The 22,405-nt window shown below is 48.0% G+C and overlaps 1 protein-coding gene across 11 annotated transcripts in view; it reads right to left on the bottom strand.

The window, feature by feature from the left end:
• Positions 1-22,405, bottom strand: part of Plekha7 (pleckstrin homology domain containing A7) — a 191,176-nt gene that overhangs the window by 37,144 nt on the left and 131,627 nt on the right. For all 11 annotated transcript variants that reach the window (XR_008223199.1, XM_052763114.1, XM_052763116.1 and 8 more), the window contains 4 exons: positions 19,915-19,987; positions 18,759-18,859; positions 14,668-14,843; positions 5,076-5,540 (listed from right to left, as the gene is read on the bottom strand). Coding sequence is in view for 10 of the 11 variants with exons in the window: in XM_052763114.1 (XP_052619074.1) it covers positions 5,076-5,540; positions 14,668-14,843; positions 18,759-18,859; positions 19,915-19,987 (815 nt within the window). In the remaining variant the exon portion in view is untranslated. The remainder of the gene's footprint in view (positions 1-5,075; positions 5,541-14,667; positions 14,844-18,758; positions 18,860-19,914; positions 19,988-22,405) is intronic.

Below are 22,405 nucleotides of genomic sequence, written 5' to 3'. Positions count from 1 at the left end.
GGCTCTGGGGTTACAGAAGCCAGAGTTCAAATCCTGGTTCTGTCTTATCAACGTCACATAGCAAACTTGTACACAGTGCATTACTGTGTGTCAGACATTGCTCTGGGCCGATGCTAACTCCAACCATGGTCAGTGAAGGCAGTGGCAGCAGCAGTACCCAAGGCCTTGTTCAAAAGGCAGGTTCCCGACTTAAGCCAGACACTGTACACTCTCATTTCTACGTGGGACACAGAGAAGAAATGAGTAAAGCTGTCATTACCAGAGCTGGGGTCGGCAGGATAAAGAGGGAGATGTTGGTCAGTGTGTGCAAACCTTCAACCAGATCAAGGGAGCATGTATTAGAGCCCCACTGCACAACATGTTGACCACAGCTACTAATGATATATACTTCAAGACTGAGTATTCTCACCACATACACACATAAAAGATATGTGGGTGAGGTGATGAGTGTTAATTATCTTGTTTCAACCACTTCACAATGTATGCACATATTAGAATATCCCATCTATTCCATCAATATATAATTATTACTTTTTTTAGATGCATGGTGCATGTATGTGTGTGTGTTTTTGTGTGTGTGCACATGTATTCAGGTGTGGATGCCCATGTACATGTGTGTATCCAGAAGAAGACATCAAGTATCCTGCTCTAACACTCTACCTGTTCCCTTCAGACAGTGTCTCTCATTGGCCTGGAACTTCTTGTTCAGACTAAGCTGGCTGGCCAGTGAGCTCCCAGATCCATCCGTCTGTCCCCTAACACTGGAATTGCCTGGCATAGATGAAACACCTGGCATTTATATGGACTGAACCTGAACTCAGGTTCTCAAGCTTGCCAACTGCCATCTCTCTAACTCCATAATTATTCCTTTTTGGTTAAAAGTAAAAGATGGAGGGAAGCCTTAGCATTGGCTGCTCCTGCAAAGGACCCGGGTTCAATTCCCAGCACCTATGTGGTGGCTCACAACCATCTGTAACTCCAGTTCCAGGGACTCGGACTCTTTTTTCTGACCTCTACAGACAGCAGAAACACACATGGTACACATACATGCAGGCAAAACATTCATACATATAAAATAAATCTAAAAAATCTTTTAAATACAGGGCTAGGATATAGCTTGGTTGCTAAGAATCCTTGCAAAGAATGCACAAAGCCCTGGGTTCAAGACCTTATCTAAAATATAGTTTTGAGGGCCAGGCGGTGGTGCCACACACCTTTAATCCCAGCACTTGGGAGGCAGAGGCAGGCAGATCTCTGTGCGTTTGAGGCCAGCCTGGTCTACAGAGTGAGTTCCAGGACAGCCAGGACTGTTTCACAAAGAAACATTGTCTCAAAAAAAAAAAAAAAACTAAATAAATAAACAAACAAATAAAATCATTTATATCTGTCTGACCTCAGGTCTGTGTCTTTTCTGAGTCTCACTTCCCATTCTATAAAATGTGAGTAATAAGAACCTCTGACTAGATCATTGTGAGGAGTAGAAATGGGTGCCATCAAATATGGTAGCTTCCCTTTAACAGTTTCTTTTCATTCAGTCAGAGTAATTTTAAGATCTCTTCAGCCAAAACCTGTCTAGCATGCAAGTGTGCCTGCTTGCCACTAGGTGGCAGAGTTTTCATTCATTTTCCCAAAGCCCATGTCTGATGTGGTAGCAGCACCCAAACCCTCAGAGGTGGCCTCCCCTGGAGGTCAGGACTTTGTAACCATTGTTCATTCTGCCTGAAGTAAAACTTGAAGTATGCAAAGTATGTCCCGGCCAAGCTCCTTCTGTCTCTCCAGCCCTCGCAGCACCCCTCCACCCCCACACCCACCGGACAGTGCCCCAAATGCTGAGCCCATCCTCCAGTCCACGCCTTCCATTTACACACTGTCTGCCATTTGAGGTGACCTCAGATAGTAGGATGATGGTGGGCATTGGCTCCTGAGGCCAAACTGTAATAATTAACTGGCTGATGGAGGGAGGGCCACGACAGGTCCCAGGAGCAGGAGCCGTGGGTGCTCCTGGGGAAGCTCTGTCCTGACAACAGGCATGTGTCTAGCCTGGCCTTCCACAGATGGGATCAGGACCTCCTGGTCTCCTACCTGCTCTGTGGCTCCAAGAACAGAAAAGCTAAACAGGATATCCTGAGAAAGTCACTCCAGATACAGTCCCGTCAAAGCATAAGATCAACTTGGTGACCACTCATGTGTGCTGCAGGAGTTCCTCAAACTAGCTTCCGCATCAATCATGCAGGCCTTTCATTTCCTATTGTGTTCCCTCAAATCCACTTCTAATCCCCGGCCCCACCCCACCTTTTCATCCGACAAGTGCACTTTACTTTAAACACTGGGTGCGGGTGGAGATAGCAGGCGCGCACATTTCAAAAACAAGCTCGCAGGACAAGTTAGGACGCAGGGTATGGGAGACTCCTGCTATCCCCATTCCGACAGAGTTAAGTGATAGGGAAAGCAATAGAGATGTATCTCAAAATATGGGGATAAGTTAGAAAGAGTTCCCCACGTGGACCAAAGCAGTCTAACAGTCTTCCTTCCAACGCCACTATGTGCTCTGTCCAGTGACATTGAGGTCAGCACCGTCTTAACTATACACAAAGTAGAGGTAGCCAGCTTCTTTCTCTGCATTTTCAAATGGAAAATGGATCAAGTTCCTTCCTTAAGCAGCCAGATCCATTTGTCACTCACTAATGGACATTACAATTATACTTATATATATATGAGAGAGAGTGTGTGTATGTAGAACAGACCGGCCCAGAACTGACAGCTACCCTCTGGTGAGCCCAGCTACATACATCCTTAAGGATAAATATCTGGGAATGTAGGATGCAGTCCTTTCGAGACATGGTGCAGCCTCGGGCTGATGGGCATTCTCCTCTATACTCTGCTTTCGGGACTCACTTCAGGACTGATTCACTGTGACCCACTTTCGATCCCACTAAGATCAGTTTCCACCACTGGGCTCTGCAGTGACCTCTAAGGCCAGTGAACTGCTCTCTACAGACAGATGATCGCCCCTCCCCCTGCCCTTTAGGTAAGAACGGCACCAACTCCTACCTCACATCCTGGGGAACACTAGCACCATCAGCCCTCAGTGCCACCGCCTCTCATTCCCGTGCTGACCACTCACCCTTTGGCTCCCTGATACATGCCGCCCCCATGCCTCCTGCAGGACAGGCCATTGTGTGTAGTGAAGTAAGGGATGTCTGTGGGCTGTCAGAAAGGCTTACGGAGACACATTTCATCAGTAACCAGTTAGAACCTCAGTTGTCTGCTTTTTTGCAAATATTTTGTCCTATGAAAGGTTCTCACTGGCCAGGCATCCCAGTGACCCCTTCATTCCTATAGTCAACTGCCTTCAGACTTAAACTTTGAAACTACTCTGCCTGGGTGTGGTGTGTGCGTCTTTCATCACGGCACTTGGAAGGTAAAGGCAGGTGGAGCTCTGTGAGTTTGAGGCCAGCCTGGGCTACATAGTGAGATCCTGTAAGAAAGAAAGAAAGAAAGAGAAAGAAAGAAAGAAAGAAAGAAAGAAAGAAAGAAAGAAAGAAAGAAAGAAAGAAAGAAAGAAAGAAAGAAAGAAAGAAAGAAAGAAAGAAAGAAAGAAAGAAAAGGGTATAGAGAGACAGCTTGGCTGTGAAGAGCACTTGCTGTTCCTGTAGAGGACTCAGGTTTGGTTCCTAGCATCCACATGATACCGTTTCTAACTCCAGTTCTAGGGGACCCAGTGTTCTCTTCTGGCCTCTGTAGGCACTGGCCACACATCTAGTACACAAACATATATGCAGGCAAAACAGCTATACACATAAATTCAAATTTTTTTTCAAGTGAAAAAAGTTGTTAGCTCTATCAAGACGGGCAATACAAGATGTCCCTACCTAAGTCAAAGACACTTACTGGAAGAAAAAAAGACCTTCCTCAGCCTTCCTCATCTCAGCTGCTACTCACTTGCTCAAGTCCCAATTCGAGGGCTTATTCTCGCCGCTCCCTCCCCTTCACCATGCACATCTAAAGCACGGACATACACACCACCCTTTCTAACCTCATCTGTTGTTTCCATGTGTGACATTACCACCCTGGGCTGCTGCAGCCGCCACCTCCTCCCAGCTCTGTAGCAGTAACATCATCAGAGCCAATCACTCAGGGTATAAAACCTTCCAGTCACGCCTCCTATCGCTCTTTTTGTTAATTTAAATGCCTGACCTTCAACTATGAGGCTCTATGATATAACCCTATCGGCTTTGCAACCTCACTCAGCCATGGGTCACCTCACAACTACCGGCTCAGCACCAAGGACAACAGTGCCACTCCCCTCTGTTCTGGGGCTACAGCCTTTTGTTTTCAGTAAAACACAACATTTAAATAAATAGAGCTGACACCTGCTCTTTCCTAAGGAGAAGGGGCAAGTCTCTTAGTTACAACACAGAAGGCTTCCCCTCTGGTCAGCCCCACGGCCATGTCGCTAAATGAAGTTCTTTAGTTTGTTCACAGCCATGTGGGCCAGACACACATGGACACCATGCCCACCTCTGATGACAGGCTGCAGCTATTCTCCCAAGAGCAATGCCAGCTTCCAGAGCCCCAGGTGGACAGTTTGTGCTCCCTGACAGGACAGACGAATGTCTGTAGTGCCTAGGCTCTTCCCTGGACTCCTCCAGGCATCTGGGGGTGACAGCTGGGTCTCAGTGCCTTCAAGAGTCTATAGGGACTCCTCAGAAGCAGAGGGGCAGCAGTGTAAGAGTCAACCAGTTAGTGACACCGCTGGCTGTGTCTGTGTCCCCAGACCACACTTTAAACTCTGGCCCTGCCACTAATCTGTGTGTCCTAGGCAGGCTGCTTCCCTTCCCCATCCCTCTGGTCTATAAATTAGAGCTATCATCCCTTCTTGGAGGGCTACTAAGGGTATTCTCATAGAGGTAGAGAGGTTAATTAGCTGAGCAGGTACTGGGGAAATGACAGCTGTTCTCTCTCTCTCTCTCTCTCTCTCTCTCTCTCACACACACACACACACACACACACACACACACACACACACACCCATTTACCCTGTTCATTAGCCACACATCAACACGATGACTGACCTCCTTCCATCCCCCTTCTGAGCCTTTGCCCAGTGTTCTGCCTGGGCCATCTTCCTCTGGCTGTGTTTCTCTGGGTTGGCCCTGGGAGCAGCAGCACGCTGGTACCCACTGGTCCCATTTTGTTCTCCTGGGCCATAAGAGACAGGTGGCATGCCATTCTTCTCGGCCCGCTGTGGCTGTGCTTGCTGGCCTCGGGGACCACCGGGTAGATCCACAAATAAGGCATCCTCCTCAGCTGGCAAGTACGGGGACCTGGCCTTGCTCCTGTCCCGCCTGCCCTCCAGTGGGTCTCTTTGAGAGCGGAAGCGCTCCTCCTCCGGCTCCCTCCTGTCGAAGCCATAGGAGTCTTCATAGCCTCGATGAGGACAATCTCTCGAGTGCCCAGGTCCCACATGGCCACATTCTTGACAGGTGTCGGTGTGGTTGGCCTGTGGCATGGCCTGCCGCTCCACCTTGTCCATGTCCCTGTAACGGCAGCAGCATATTCAGCCCACACCACAGTCAGAACTCCCCAATGGCATTCTGTACTCATCTCTGGAACCTGCCCCCATGCCCAGTCCTTTCTATTGCTGAGGGAACCTGGTTTAAATACCACCTCCTCCAGAAAGCCACCCTTGGCACACTCCCTCGGTGTAATAATCACCACACTGAAACTGCCACCCCAGACCACCCACTTCAGCTTCTGCCTCCCACTGCCTTTCCACCCTCACCTCCACTGCCACCTTCACCTCCACTCCACATACACACAAACCTGGCAAGTGTCAGGAGAGGTACTGGGTGATGACTAAAGGTGTGAGCTGAGGCTAGACGAGGGGCTCTGTGACACTGGGCAGGGCTCACCTGTCAAGGCTTGCCCACCCTGGAAGCCTCCAAGAGACAGATCCTAGTTCTGTATGCAGTACCACCACTCAAGACAGAACAATAGCTCGCTGGAGTCGGACGGACTCACTCCAGCATAGATGGAAAAATGAGCAGGAACTCAGTGAAAAGGTCCTGCCCTTCAGATACATGGCTCTATGATGGCTCAGCCATGACTGTCTCCACTTTGATCTGGGAGCACACAGCAGAACCCCGCTATATTTATAACATGGTGATCAGAGCCCTGTGACCACCCAGAAGCTCAGCTTTCCAGGATGAGTGCAGATTCACGCTAGTCCAGGGGACAGAAGAATGCAATTCCCAGCACAAGGGCTGCTCTTGTGTACAGGTCTAAGTGTGGGCTGCAGAGTCCAGCAAGCGGTCTCACTCACCACTCTCAACGTTTGAATGCCTTCGCCACAGAAATCCCAAGTTATGTGGAAATAAAGGTTATCTGTACTTTTCTATAATTTTTTGTTTTGTTTTTCTAAGACAGGGTTTCTCTGTGTAGCCCTGGCTGTTCTAGAACTCACTGTGTAGACCAGGCTGGCCTTGAACTTAAGAGATCCACCAGCCTCTGCCTCCTGAGTGCTGGGATTAAAGGTGTGTGCCACCATTTCCCGGCTTCCCTACAATTCTTTATTATTTATTTGTCTACCTATTATTTTGTGTGTGCACATGTGCCATGGTGCATGTGTGGAGGTGATTGATTGTCTACCTATTATTTTGTGTGTGCACATGTGTCATGGTGCATGTGTGGACGTGATTGATTGTCTACCTATTATTTTGTGTGTGCACGTGTGCCATGGTGCATGTGTGGAGGTGACTGATTGTCTACCTATTATTTTGTGTGTGCACATGTGTCATGGTGCATGTGTGGAGGTGACTGATTGTCTACCTATTATTTTGTGTGTGCACATGTGCCATGGTGCATGTGTGGAGGTGACTGATTGTCTACCTATTATTTTGTGTGTGCACATGTGTCATGGTGCGTGTGTGAAGGTGACTGATTGTTTACCTATTATTTTGTGTGTGCACGTGTGTCATGGTGCATGTGTGGACGTGATTGATTGTCTACCTATTATTTTGTGTGTGCACGTGTGTCATGGGGTGTGTGTGGAGGTGATTGATGGTCTACCTATTATTTTGTGTGTGCACGTGTGCCATGGTGCGTGTGTGGAGGTGATTGATTGTCTACCTATTATTTTGTGTGTGCACGTGTGTCATGGTGCGTGTGTGGAGGTGACTGATTGTCTACCTATTATTTTGTGTGTGCACAAGTGCCATGGTGCGTGTGTGGAGGTGACTGATTGTCTACCTATTATTTTGTGTGTGCACATGTGTCATGGTGCGTGTGTGGAGGTGACTGATTGTCTACCTATTATTTTGTGTGTGCACGTGTGCCATGGTGCGTGTGTGGAGGACACAACTCGCAACAGTCAGATCTCTCCTTTCACCATGTAGCTCCTGGGGACAGAATTCAGGTTGCCAGCCTTGGTGGCACGTACTTTCACCTGCTGAGCCACCTTGCCAACTCTATGCCTCAAGGAGGGGTCCAGGCTGACCTTGAACTTGCTATGTAACTGAGAATTACCTTGAACTCTCCATCCTCTTGCCTTTAAGGATTACACCACCATTAACACTGACAACCTGATTTCCATCCCCAGAAACCACATTGCAGAGGGAAAGAATCAACTGGATGGAAGTTGTCGTATGAATGCCACGTGCACACCAGCATTTGTACACACACACACACACACACACACACACACACAAATACTTTAAATCAAGTCTCACTGTAAGCTCATGGAGAAATTCTGTTCCACAGGATAGCTGAGCAGTTTGATTGGACTCTCTTCCTTTTCTTTATCAGTGGACCCCAGCAGCAGCAGCCTTTGAGGTGCTGACCTTGGCCTCTGTCCTCAACGCTGTCTCTCATCCTTACAGGCTGTGCTCTACAGCTGCCTTCTGGCTCATCCCTGGGAGTGCCACAGTGGTTCTGTGCTTTCATGTGTTCCCACACTGCCAAGTGGTCACTCCAGCTTGGAAACCCAAAGAGCTGTATCTTTTTGGGGGGGAGGGAGGGAGGAATCTCATGAATTCCAGGCTATCCTCAAACTCTTATGTAGCTGAGGAAGCCTGCCTCTACCTCCCCGGTTCTGGGATGCCAGGCCTGGTACATGCTATGGTAGGGCTGGAACCCATGGTTTATGCCTGTTAGACAATCATTCTACCAGCTGGGCTTTATCTCCATCTCCAAGTAGCTCTGTGTTCTTATTCCATGCCCTGAAGATAAGAGTCAGACAAACACTCTACTATCATGTACTCGTCGTCAGAACTGAGGAAACGCTGCGGACCCCAAAGTCATGGAGTTGGCTGGTCTCCTCTCTTCTCAGAGCTAACTTTAGAACAATAAATCTTGGTTTTTATTGCACATCCAAAGTAGGATACACCCTCCCACACAAGCTAATACTTCCTGAAAATCAATTTGATGAGGGTCAATTACATCTATATTTGGGTTAACAGCAGAATTTCCTGCAGAATAAACCTCTAGGGTTGAGAGAGCAGAGTCTGCTCCCTACCTGGTACAGTTCTCACCCCTAAGATTTTGGGGTTACGAAGCTCCTTATCCTTGTGGCTTCCAGGACTTAAAGAGACAGCTTTATGCCCCAAGTGTTCAGTCTGTGGCTCAGATAGGCAGGCAGCGTTTCCTGCTCCCTAACCTTGCCTGACTTCAATATTAAACAACTTACTAAGTCAGGGGCTTTAAAAACCCCCGCCCCCCCCCAAATTTGTTTTCTCCTGGTCTCTCTACATATTCAATAATTTACCACATGACTTCTCAAATCAGAAGACCTGTCACAAAAGAAATCTGCACTGCTCAATTTAGCACGAGGGCAGGAACGGGTAAAGTAGCCCTCCACTGCTGATGATGGTATCATTCAGAGGGCTGGCCACCAGACCACAGGGGTCTAGAGTCGAGGTGCCATAAACCCTTCCCAGATGGGTTCCTGCTGGAGTCCTGAGCACTGGTCCCCAGTCTCGGAAGGAGGTGAGTTCAAAGCGAGGACCCAAGCTGGGCACCATCTACAGACTGAAGAGATGGGGCCTCACAGTACCTGGAAGGCCGGCAGGCAGGTTCCTTCACTCTGGTTAGTGCTTAGCGTTGAGGAAGGAGCCACTGAGAGCAATGGAGACAGGAGCCGCTTCCTTCTTCCCTCTCCAAGTTAAATAGGGCAGCCCCTGGCCCTCACCCCAGGGAAAAATCTCTCACTCCTCTTCAACTGGCTCCGCTTTACCTGAATTAGCAACAGTGGACCTGACTGTGCTAAGGACACTCTGTAGCCTTCTTCAGCTGTCTCCCCAGTGAGTCACTCCTGCATCAGAGTGGCATGCGACAAAATCCTTTGTGAGGCTGAAAACTCCACAGTCTCAGCCAGGGTCATACATGTTTTAAAGCTGATGCCATTGTTGCCATATATGCAAGGTCCTACTGTGTGCCAGGAACTTGACAAAGCCCGCCTCTCATCCCTGCAACAACACTACCAGGTCAGCTCTGCCGTGCCTAGAGAGGCTGAGGACACCCCCCGTGGGGTGACTTACAACACGATGTCTCTCATGGGTCAGCTCTGCTGTGCCTAGAGAGGCTGAGGACACCCCCCGTGGGGTGACTTACAACATGATGTCTCTCATGGGACGGAGGGCCAGTCCAGTGGGAGTGCTGATGTAATCCCTGCTCACAAGGCAGACCCCTGAGCAAAGCACATCACTGCCTCTTCCTGTCAACCACAGAAACCCACACACTGGGTGTCACTTCATCACAGCTAACGAAAGTGACGCTCAGAGAGCTGAACCATCTTGTGCCAGATCCGGCACCAGTAACACACATGGGACTCCAACCCCATCAGATCTGACTCCAAAATCTGCAGACACGAGGCTGAAAATGTGTTTATCAAGTACTTCTGCTGCGGCTTGTCTAGCCATACATCACCCAGAGTTGAACAGATTCTGGAAGGCCAGAGAAAGTACAGAGAGCTTGAATGTGGGGCCATTTCTGAGAAGGCTGGTTCCTTACACAGAATCCCAGGGCAGTGTCCACGTTGTACCCTGTCATTCCAACCTTTTAAAACAGTTTTTTTGGGGGGTGTTGGGGGAGCAATGTATCACTGTGCAGGTGTGGAGGACAAAGAACCACTTGCTGGAGCTGGTTCTCGCCTTCAACCTTGTGGGTCCTAGGGAATCGAACTTGGGTTGTCAGGCTTGGAGGAAAGCGCTCAACCTGCTGAAGCATCTTGCCAGCCAGCCAAGTCTATATGAGAAATTTACAGGTAGAAAGGTTTCACAGCTGTTTAGTTCAAGTCATGCCCTCACCCAGCCAGCCAGTCAAACAGCCATGCATTTAAGAGAACACTTACTCTGTGCCAGGTACTCAATGGGCTGCTTTCAAGACTGTGATGATGAGGTATGGACACATGCCACAGCATCTGGCTACCCCATCCCTCTTTGATGTGGGTTTTGGGGATCAAACTCCAGTCAGGCTTGCTTACCAAGTCATCCACCAGACCCACATATATGCTCTTCCTCAGTTGTGTGCATCTGACTTCCTTGTACTAGGAGGCCTCCTCTCCACAGCCTTTTCTGATCACTCAGACAGAAGTGGCTGCTTCTCACCCACTGCCCCACCCTTTTCCTCTCTCTGTCTTACTGCCTCCACGCTTAGATCATGGTAAAAGTCATCTTACCGACTTAAGTGCACTTTCCCCCCACTCCCAAATGCAGGTTGCATTAGACACTACCTCTCCTACTGCTATGATTTCAGTATCAAATGCCCTTCATGAATATTTGCAGAATAAAAGATGAACAGATGACCAACCGTGCAAGTCTAAGTTCAGGGAGATCCAGGTGGTTGGGGCGCAGAGAACAGGGAAGGCAAGAGGTAAGTTTGTAGGGACCAGGCATATGTGCAAGCTTCAAAAGCCCTGTCAAGGAAATGGGAATTTACTCCAAAGGTGACTAGAATGTGAGTTCCTTCAGTCCCAAGACAGGACTGGAAGCAAAGCTTAGAAGCTGAGAGGACTTGAGGTATGCTCTGATAAGCCCTCACCTGTCCATTTTGTGAGCTGCAAATGCAAACGGGCGTCTCTGTTCAGTGCTTTGGATCTCTGGGAAAGACAACACATCCTTAGACAAGCTGGGAAGATGGGTGTCAAGACAGCCCCAGGGAATCAAACGAGGTCCAGATGTGATGGTGAGAATATAGAAATAGAGAGAGGGGGGGCGGGATGGGACCTCATCCCCCTTCCATCCCAGGAAGTGGGGTGGGGTGTGTATCACAGGGATCTAAAACTTGTGTAGGAAACAAGATGATGAAAATCAGGTGCAGCCAAGGAGGTGTAAAAAGGAATTCCCTGGGAGAAGGCTAGAGGAAGAGGGAGGGCTTCGGGGAGCTGGGGCTGAGCTAAGCACACTGCTAGGAGATAACACTGGCAAAGAAGAGAGTGTGATTCTCTCAAACACTCACAGTTGAAACTGAAAGGGTGCACAGAAAAAAAAAAAAAAGGGCGGATGGTGTTACTATGCCAGGAGCTACAGAAGCCAGCGTATCTGACACGGAGTACTGACTGCATCTCAGACTCCTCGCTAAGTAACCGTGTTTAATCCTTGGGAGGATCTCAAGAACTGTGAGAAACTGACGTGTGAAAAATACAAGTAATTCTCACACAGTGACGGGGGTGGATGGGGAAGGGAGCTAGAATCTGAACCCACATCTGAAGGCTGCAGAGACCAAGTCCTGGGCGGAGGTGGTCAAGACAATAGGAATGGAGGGTGGGCTGGACAGGGCCTGGAGAGACGGCTCAGAAGTTAGGGACACTGGCTGCTCTTCTGTAGGACCTGGATTTGATGCCCAGCACCCACAAGGCAGCTCACAACCATCTATAGCTCCAGTTCCAGGGAATCCAACACCTTCTGCTAATTCCAGTGGGCGCCAGGCATACACAGACATACATACATACAGGCAAAATATCCATACACACAAAATAAAATAAAAATAAAAAAGATAAAGCTACATACAGCAGGAGGCGAGGGGTGCATTGGCCAGTCTAGGTGATGGCTACTGGTATTCTGCCACTCATCTCAACAAGCCATTTATTTCCACGTCCTCAGCCTGATGCCCTCAGCCTTCCCATGGGACAAACCCTCTGCTTTCAGTCCCTGTGGCCCACAGGACTCCATTTTGTCCTGGGGGTGAGGCATGTGTTTTGAAGGGCCAGAGGCATCATCGAGTGCCTTCTCTGGCCACCATGGATGGTGGAGAGCCTCGGTGTGGCTGAGGTCAGCCTGAGGGTGCATCTCAGTGCTTCTCGAGCAAGACCCTGGCTCTTCTGCTGGGCTTCAAACAGGATGGCCAGAGCTGAAGAGTGCTACAAGCCCCTCACCCTCAGATCCAGATGTTCCCAGGACCTGCTCAGCCCAGAGCCTGAGAGAATGACAGTCTCTGAGCCCCAAACCAGCTGCTCTAGAGCTAGGCGTATCTTGAACTCTTCAGGGACCTGAAGCAATAATCCCCATCCCCTCAGAGGCACCTGCAATCAACAGTACTGAGAGATGCCACCATTCCTAAACACAGTACAAGACAGGAGATCTGGGTGAGAACTACGAGACAGGAGGCTGCTGCAGGGGTGGAGGGCACAACCACTAATGGGGAGAGAGGGTGTCAGTGGACCACCAGACTGGAGGAGAGAGAAGATTCTGTCCTACCCGACAAAACACTGTCACTAACCAAACATCTGAGCATCTTATTCTAGAAACCTGGAACAGTTAATGAGTCTCTGTCTGTTTGGTTGACCATTTCATCTCCCAGGTGGTTGGGAAAAATGGTACCATATCTTTATTCTGACTCAGAAGGCAAGAGTTTTTCCAACTTTTGAAAGGGAAGGAAACTTGAGCAAATATGATGGAATTTTATGAGTTTGTTGGGAGCAAAAAAGGGTGTAATTTTCAGAGAAAATGCTTAAGCAAGAATCCCTTGCAAAACCAGGTATTAACTGTAATTCATTGGTAGAATAGAGATGTCCAAATCTCGAAGTAATTAATCTCCAAAAGTTCTGGGCATGTGGCACTTTCTGTCAGAGCATTCTTTATAGCCAATAGCATTCTATGCTTGTCTTTACTCACCATGGGGACACAGCATTAACATAACCAGACACTACTGAGTCCAGTGGCTCATGTCTGTGATCTCTGTACTTTGGAGGCTGAGGCAGGAGGACTACTGTGACTTCAAACAGTCTGGGTTATAAAATGAGATGCTGTGTTTAAACAAACAAACAAACAAACAAACAAAAGATAACCTGACTCTACACAGCAGACCAGTAAACTCCAAAGACTGATAAGAATGACCACCAGCAAAGACGTGTGGGCCAATGCTCACAAGTGGAACACACTTTGCTGCTTATGGGACAGTTTGGTGGGATTACATAAAACAAAAAGGGGTGATATTTTGACCCAGCAATCCGAAGAACTCAAGTGTGAAGAGCTGGTGGAGGGGTTTTGATATAGGACTATTTATAAGAATAGCATTAGGAAACATGCTTCAGAGCCGGCACATGTCTTAAGACACAACAGCACAGCCACATGATGGACACCACACAGTGGATGCCACACTGGTGACAAGTTAAACAGTTACCAGAGTTTGGATGAGGTCTTCATCCCAGAAGTTCACGGATTGGAAGTCTGGTCTCAAATGTGATTGGAGGAAAGGGCAGGGCTTAGTGCCAGGTCAAGGCAATCAGGCCACTGCAGATGCTGCAGCAAAAGTGACTGATACTGGTCTCCCTCTTTCAGGAACTCCCATCATGGTGGCACTTGCCTTTGATACAGTGTAAGTGGTGTGTGTATGGGTGCTCATGGTAGATTCCAAACCACATCACTTAGACGTCAGCCTCCAAAACTGTGAGGTGAGTAAAACTCTTTTCTTTATATATTACTCAGACTTGGGTATTTCGTTATAGCAGCAGAATAAAGACTGATATAGTGATCTATGCCTACCGGTATTAAATAATATGGATGTTCTTGTTTATGCTTTAAAATGACAAGAAAGATGGTCCAATGGGTATGGTGCTTGTTACCAATCCTGACAACCTGAGTTCAATTCCTGGGATGCACATCATGGAAGGAGAGAACAAACTTCCAAAAGGTGTCCTCTGACCTCCAAAGTGGTGCCATGGCATCAGTACACGTACACACACACACACACACACACACACACACACACACACACACACAATAAATAAATCAATAAATAAACAAACAAATAAAATGATTTTTTAAAGGTAAGAAAGAAACCTGCATATATCTGTATACATCTATGCCATAAACAGAAAGTTATTTTAAAGGATATCAGTTAACCTAACAGAGATTACCTGGGAATGTGATTTGGAATATCTCTATCCCTTCTACCACAAATAAGAAAATCTGAGAACACACATATGCCAGATTCCATGGATGTGTATCCTAAGCAGCCATGGCACAGGCACCAAGGCATTAGATGCTGGCTAGAGGAGCTTCCAGCCTGGTGAGCAGCTACATGTGCTAGCATTTGTACACTCTCCTAGAAGCACTTGTTCTAGAATGTACTTGAGAGAGATGGCCATCCTGAATACAGCATGAAGAGCGGAACTGAAGCTCTATGGAATTTTTCTAGCCCCTATCATGGGAACCCTCCACCAGAACTGACCTCTTCAGTGACGACCGAGACAGCACCTGTGCAGCCTGGTTCATGGCCCTGACCCAGGCGTTCATGTCCTCCAGGGTGTCAGCACTGAAGTAGTACGTTCTCATGCCCGAGTGCTCAGCCTGGGAGCCCGCTGTGGTGGTGCTGTAGATGAGCGCCCTCATTCCTGTGTGCACAGCCTGTAGCAGGAGGACAGACAGGTTAGCACACCTTCTCTCTGGGAGCAAGAAAGAGGGGGAACTTTGGCTGTGTTCCCACTAGATGAAGCCCCAGTGGCGGCCAGTTTGTCTTCACATCTGAAAACTGTCACAGCCAGATGCCACGTTCTTAGATTGCCAGACTCCAAGACAGAAGTGGCTCAGTGTCCTGGGCTCCGACTGGCATGAAATGTGATGAGTGCCTAAAGCAGCAGCTACTGTCTTTTAAAGACACCGTGGATCTGGGCAGAGCTGACCAACATCTGACTGGAATTCTGCAGTGCTGGTGCATTTGGCCCCTCAAGGCTATACACTGTGGGAAGCCTAGAAAGAGCAGTGACTCTGAGGGCTTCCAGTTGGAAACACCACTATATCCTGAGCCTGAGAAGGCAGTGGCCTGCCTTTTAACCTTACAGTTAAAAACCTCACCCCATCTACACAGGAAGATGCTGTAGAAAAGGGAAAATCGTGAAAGTACCCATCCTGTGGCTCCTGCCCACAATTTTAGTCAATTTTTAATCCCAGCAGCCTAGAGAGGCTACGACAGACCTGTTTTGCAGGTGAGGCAAATGGATCTGAAAGGCTCGGTAACTCTCCCACATGACACATCTGGAAGAGGTTCTTAGAGCACTTACTTACCATCACCAGACACTGCTTCTTTTACAAACTTCACATGAAAAGGAAACTTCCTGTTTTGCTCACCACCATATACCCAGCCCAGCATATGGTATGTGCTCACTACTGGCTGAATGAATGAATGTGAATGAAGGGTTGGAACCTTGGTCTAACTCCCAGCCCAGGCTTCTCTGTGTAATGCTCATAGGCCCTATACAAAAATGCAGGTAATTCTGTTATGGAATCTAGGCAGACCCTACCAGTGACCAGTCAGAGGAAACACTTATAAGCATGCTTTCAGTATGGATGGACAAATCCTCCCAGAGAAGCCTTCAGCATTTACTTCTCCCCACACTTGACATCCAAGTCCCATAGTGCACATTAACTATGGGCCTATTTCTCCCATTAATATGTCTGAGTCTACCTAACCGTGCTGAGGGAGACTGGGCAGACTTTGCCTGCAGCCAAGGTCTCCACAGTGGCAGAAGAAACCTCATGTCCCCACTTTGAATGTCTTAGGTGTCCTTTCGGTCCCCTCTGTTTTAGCAAGCAGGAGCTACAGCAATAAGAACAAGAAGAGACTCGTGCACGCCCTCCCATGTACCAGCAGAATTCCTTAGACAGGTTCTCCTGGACCATGAGGCCAAGAGTCTCTGCACACCACAGAGGGTTCTGGGGTAGTCACTAGCCCATCTGATGCAAATGCAGGAAGATCTCCAGTGCAGCTGTTCAAAAGAGCAAGGCCCTGCGCTACAAGCATCCTGAGAGCCAGCCTTGTCCAGCAATTAGCCTAGGACACACTTCAAGCATGCAGCCACCACAGGAGTCATGCACGAGCACACAGCCTTGTTCTCTAGTTACCGCCAGCAGGCTTGTGCCTAGCTGCTCACCTGAAGACCAGGTTCCCAGCTGTAGTCTGCCTGTGCAGAGGCAATCAGATGCTCTGACTGTAAGGGTAATGAAGATACAAGTTCCTTTGAATCTGGCCCAGTGACCTAAACTCAAAGTGCTCTGTGCCTGAGGAGGCATCCGTGGTCCAGCAAGAGGCTCTGGGGATGGTCCCTTCCTCTCAGCTCCACGTTCCTCAGCTAGCACAACCCTATAAGGCAACTTTATGACTGAACAGAAACCAGACTACACCGGAAGGAAACTAGGATGAGAGTGAGGGAGCATCTACCTCAGAAACAACCTGCCCCAGAACACGGCTGTGCTAACACGATACTAAGAAGGAAGCCCAGATCTTCCCTCCTCAAACCCCAAGATCAGATTTCAGGACAGCAAGAATCTACATGGGTAATAAAGGAGCATGCAAAAGTCACCAACTGACTGACAAATTCTCAAGTGTACTTCCCCCACAATTATTCGCCATCTATTGAGTGTTTACCATGTGGGAAGCACTGTACTAGAAGGCAGAGGGACAGCCTTACAGGAGGCCACGGCCACTCACAAACACCACTCACAAACACCCGTGGATGAGTGCTGCAGTGTAACTATCATTGTCGCACTGATAGGTGCTATCAAGAGGTTCAGGGGCTGCAGAGATGGCTCGGTGGGCAAAACACTTGTTCTGCAGGCATGAGGACCTGAATGCCTAGAACCCACAGAAAGCCACACATGGCTCTATCTATAACCCCATTGTCGGGCACTGGGGGGCAGAGACAAGTGGATCCCCAGAGCTCACTAGACACTACCCTGGTCAAAATGGTGCACTTCTGGTTCAGTGAGAGACCCTGTCTCAAACAATATGGAGAGAGGAAGACACCTGTGGTCCTGCTCTGGCCTCTGGATGTGGACACGTGAATACTTACTGTAGCCACCATATACACACATACACACACACACATATACACACACAAACACACACACACATACACACAAGACCCTGTCTCAGACAATAGAGAGGACAGCGAGAGAGGAGGACACCTGACCTGGACTCATGTGAGAATAGACATTCAAACTGCCTTCCTCCTGACAGGCAACTCCTGGATAAGAGGAAAAGACTCTCAGACCCCAAAAAGCAAAATCACTTAGTGTACATCTTCACAGGTGAGGCCAGCATGGCCGCCTTGGGGGAGCAAAGGGAAGGGTGGTACATGCTGCCAGGGCGGGGTCCTCAGGCCTTGCAGGTCACATTAGGGGTTTGTGTTCAGTGAAAGATCAATGAAAAGCTACTGAGGGAGCCAAGCTGGGGCTGCAAAAGGATGTGATCAGATCTTGGAAAGACCACTGGCTGAAGTACAGAGGAGGAGTGAGGACACATGGGCATCTACCTCACACCTACCATGAAGTGGGAAGGTAAATTGCACACAGCCACTCCACAGGCTGTCTCTCCTGGTCCCCAGTGATTTACCCCTGGTGATACTCAACCCCAATGTGGCAGTTTGAATGAAAAGCATCCCCCATGGGTTCTGGTATTTGAACACTTAGCTCCCAAGTGCTGCTATCTGATGAGGTTCAGGTGGGGCGGCCTTGCTGGAGGAAGAAAGCTCCTGGGGGCGGGCTTTGAGATTAAAAACCTGCAGCTTCTGCTAGTTCCCCCTCTCTGGTTTGTGCTTATAGTTTAAAATGTGAGCTCTCGGCTTCCACTTCTGCGGCCCTGCCTGCCACACCTCCCTGCCCCGATGAACTCATCCCTCTGGAACCGTAACCCAAAACAAACCCTTTCCTCCGTAACTTGCTTCTGGTCATGGTGTCTATCACAGCAACAGGAAAGGGAAGACTCAGAAGCCACTGAACAAAATGATTTCAGAGCAGTTCCTGAGCTACGGAAGAGAAGGGGCTGAACTTCATGGCTGAGGTGATGACCTTTTTTTTTTTTTATTAAAGAAAAATTAAAAAAAAAAAAAGAAGCTGGGTGGTGGTGGTGCATGCCTTTAATCCCAGCACTTGGGAGGCAGAGGCAGGTAGATCTCTGTGAATTTCAGGCCAACCTGGGCTACAGAGTGAGTTCCAGGAAAGGCGCAAAGCTACACAGAGAAATCCTGTCTCGGAAAAGAAAAAAAAAATAGTGGCTACAGTACATCAATAGGCTATGTAAACCAGACCAGGCTGGCCTTCACTCACAGAGTGCCTGCCTCTGTCTCCTGGATACCAGGATGACAGGTGTGGGCCCACCATGCCTGGCCATAGCTTTATTCTTAAGTCACTTACACCTTGTTATCCTGAGTCTGAGACTCTAGCCTCCTAACTTCCTTTCCCACTCCCCAAGGCAGCTGCGTCCATGAAGGTGTTCCTGAGAACACTGTTTCTTAAGATGACTGACTGACTGAAGAAGGACAATACCTTAAAGGAATACTTGCGGCTTATGCGATCCTCCGGGGCCACAGGGGAGATGACGTAGCTGGGCAGAGGGATGCTCCCGAGAACTGCTTCTTCTCGGCTGTCTTTGGATGGAAAAACACATCAGAACAACATCTGGGAATCCTGTCCAAACCGCATCTCCGCAGCCTGCACTGTCTCCTTCCCTTGTACCAAATGCTTACCAGCACCTCTGCACTAACGGGACCACAGAAGTTGAGGGCCATGGGCACTTTCTCCGAGGGCAGAGAGGGCACGAGAGCGGTACTTCTGTTCTACCCTTCCTCCACCTTCATTCACCAGCCACCCATCACTGCAGAGTGACAGAATTAGCCCTGATGCTCTTCCACTCGAGACACACATGCCTCTCCACCAGACACAACACTAAGCCCCATGTCCCCGCCCTTTTGTGACAGCCCTTGCATCTGGCCCTCTCCCACCTCTTCAGTCTCATCTCCTAGGATAATCCCTATGCAAGCTTCATCCAGCCCACACAGATGTGTCTGTCCTTCCACCTCCTTCTGCATCTAGAACTTTCCTCAAGTGTGTCTTCTGCTCCCATGAAGACAAAGCACTACCCACCCTTAAAAGTCAAATGCAAATCCTAAGTCTTCTAAAACATCTTCCCAGAATTCCCAAAGACAAGCACTTGCTATTTCCCCTGAAGAATCTATGGACTTCGGTGTCTTCAAAAGCACTCAGCAGAGTCTACACTTGTCCTTCTCTTCTGTATTTTGAGATTCCACACTGCTTAGTCCCTGGCTTTATACAGAGCTCCATAAATGCTCAAGTGCCCTGTCCAGTGCCACAGGAGACACCCAGACAGGGTGATTCCACTGCCTCCAGCTCTCCAGGGGCCTCCAAGGTAACCTACGTCCAAGTGGGGCAAAACCCATGTGACTCTGGGTCTCGAGACCATAACTGACTCTTACTTGAATTCAACAACTTGAACTTCTGTAGCCTAGATGGGTAAAGCTGAAGTCACCAGCCACACACACCAGAGAACATTCTTGCAAGGCAACAGGCATCAGTTAGCTCAGGCCACTGCTCCAGCAACGAGATTTGAGAAAGCTCCCATTTGGACTCCCTCACCAGTCTCTCTAGCACAAAAAACTCTTAGTGCTCTGAGACTCCAGCTCACCTTTATAATAAAACAAACAGTAATCAGCGAGCACAAACCACCGTCTTTTCCACAGCCTCATCCCGGAGCTGTCCTGCAAAGCACAGACAATCAGTCAGGGCAGCCTATTCCACTCCACTCCTCCACTCATGTAAAACTGCTCCCGGAGCCACGCCTGCCACAGCCACTCCTTTACATTGTTATTTTTTTTTTTTTTAAGATTGATTTTTGGGGCTAGAGAGATGGCTCAGCAGTTAAGAGTACCAATTGCTCTTCCAGAGGACCTAGGCTCAATTTCTAGAACCCAGATGGCAACTCACAACCACCTGTAATTGGAGTCTCAGGGAATCTAACATCCTTTTCTCATCTCCACAAGTACCAGACATGCACATGGTGCACAAATATACATGCAGGAAAGATGCCCATGCACTTAAAATAAATTTACACATTTAAATGTATTTAACACCCCCATCTGTGTGTGCGTGTGTATGTATGTGTCCATCCACAGGGGCCAGAAGAGGGTGTCAGATCCCCTGGAGCTAGAGTTATAGGCCATTGTGAGTCACTGATATGGGTGCTAAGAACTGACCTCAGGTCCTCTGCTCTTAACCAGTGAGCCAATTTTTCAGCTCTCTCTCTCTCTCTCTCTCTCTCTCTCTCTCTCTCTCTTGGCAGGGTTTCCCTGTGTAACCCTGGCTGTCTAGGAACTCATTCTGTAGATCAAGCTGGCCTCAGACTCAGATCCACTTGCTTCTGCTTCCTGAGTGCTGGGATTAAAGACAGGTGCCACCACGCCTCTTTCATTTTTCTTTTGCTCTCTTTTATTTTGTTTGTAATGAGATGGTCTCATGTAGTCCAGGCTGGCCTCAAATGTACTACATAGCTGAGGATGATGTTGAACTTCTAATCCTTCACTTCCACCTGTCAAGTGTTGGGATTATAGGTGTGCTGTTCACACCACACGTGGTTTACGTGGTCCTGTGATCCAGTCTAGGACTTGTGCTTGCCCTGCATGCAACCCACCAACTGAGCCACATATCTGGTTCCCATATTCTCTCCCTCTTTCAATAAACCAATGAACATCTTATTGAATAGCTACTCTTTGACCAGGACATTAAACTTAGACTAACTGATGGCTTAGATTTCCTCCCTCTTTCAATGAATATCTTACTGAATAGCTACTCTTTAAATAGACATTGACTTCAACTCACTGATGGTTTATCGCAGGAAGTAAGGTTTTCTGGTCTCCTAGGAACAAATTATTATAACCCATTTACTTCTAGAAAGGAAAGTTCAAAAATAGAAGTTAACTACTGATAACTATTAAAAATGAAGTGTTTTGGTTTTGTTTTAGGATCTAGGCCATAAAATATCTTCATTCATTCTGATTAGAAAGTGAATTTACATATAGTATTGAATAATTTTAAGTTAGGTAATTGAAATAAAGCTCTCAGCTAACCAATTCCATTCTCTACCACAGGACTGGTTTTGTTATTTTCTTTCCAGACAATGTAAAGGTGTGAATTCTCTTTGCAATCAAATTTTCTCATAACAGAAGTAGAAAACAAACAAACAAAAAAAACTTGGTCACAAGGAAAATAGCAATGTTAGATGCCAGTTTCTCCAATGCCTAGGAGACTCTCAGAGTTGGGTTTAGCTGGTTAAACATCTTTCCTTGAAGCTGGAAAGATAGCTTAGTGGTCAAGAGCACTTGCTGCTCCTGCAGGGGACCTAGGTTCAGGTCTCAGAATCACGTGACAGCTCACAATGTCTGTACTCCAGCTTCAAGGGATGAGATGCCCTTTTCTGGCCATGATCATCATGAGCATGGTACACATACATACATGCAAGCAAAATATTCATACACATAAAAATAAAGTCTTTTCCTACTCAGAAGTTTTTGATAGGCTTGAAATAAAACAGAAGAACAGTTTCCAACCCTAAATATGACATGAGGCTTATTTGCCATGCATTCCCATGCCCTAACACATACTAAAGTACCAAAACCAAATTAACTTGATGTTGTCATCTGATGGTCAGTTCTATAACGTGCAAACTGGCAAATGATTTCTACAGTCTAGATAGCATTTGCTTCCCTTTTACTGGTAGGCCTTTAGCTATCCTCCATATATGGTTCAAATGCCACTTTCTGGGGGAAGCTTCCTGGGCTGTGCGAACACAGCTCTTCCTTCTGCTAGGAGTCTGCAGTGCTCTGAACAGACCCATCATGGAAGCAGAACAGCAAAAGGGTGGGAGGTGGGAAGAATTATTCACAGTCCTTTCCCTCTCCTGCCACATTTCCAACCAGTGTCCTTATTTAACAGGGCAAGCCAGATTGGAGAATTACTCAGATAGAGAGAGACATGCAAGTAAAAAGACCAGAGCTATGAAAGGAGACATGTGACCAGAGGCAGAGGATGGGATCTGGGACTTCTCTTCCACAGGAAGGGGCCTCTGGAAGCCCTCCTATACAGTGTAAAATGCAAAGCCCTCCTCACAAATGCTCTCCTCA

Source organism: Peromyscus californicus, unplaced genomic scaffold (genome assembly GCF_007827085.1).
Source record: "Peromyscus californicus insignis strain IS unplaced genomic scaffold, ASM782708v3 Scaffold_4__1_contigs__length_199733344, whole genome shotgun sequence".
NCBI lineage: Eukaryota > Metazoa > Chordata > Mammalia > Rodentia > Cricetidae > Peromyscus > Peromyscus californicus.
The sequence above is the reverse complement of the archived record's forward strand: the minus strand, read 5'-3'. Positions and strand labels throughout refer to the sequence as shown.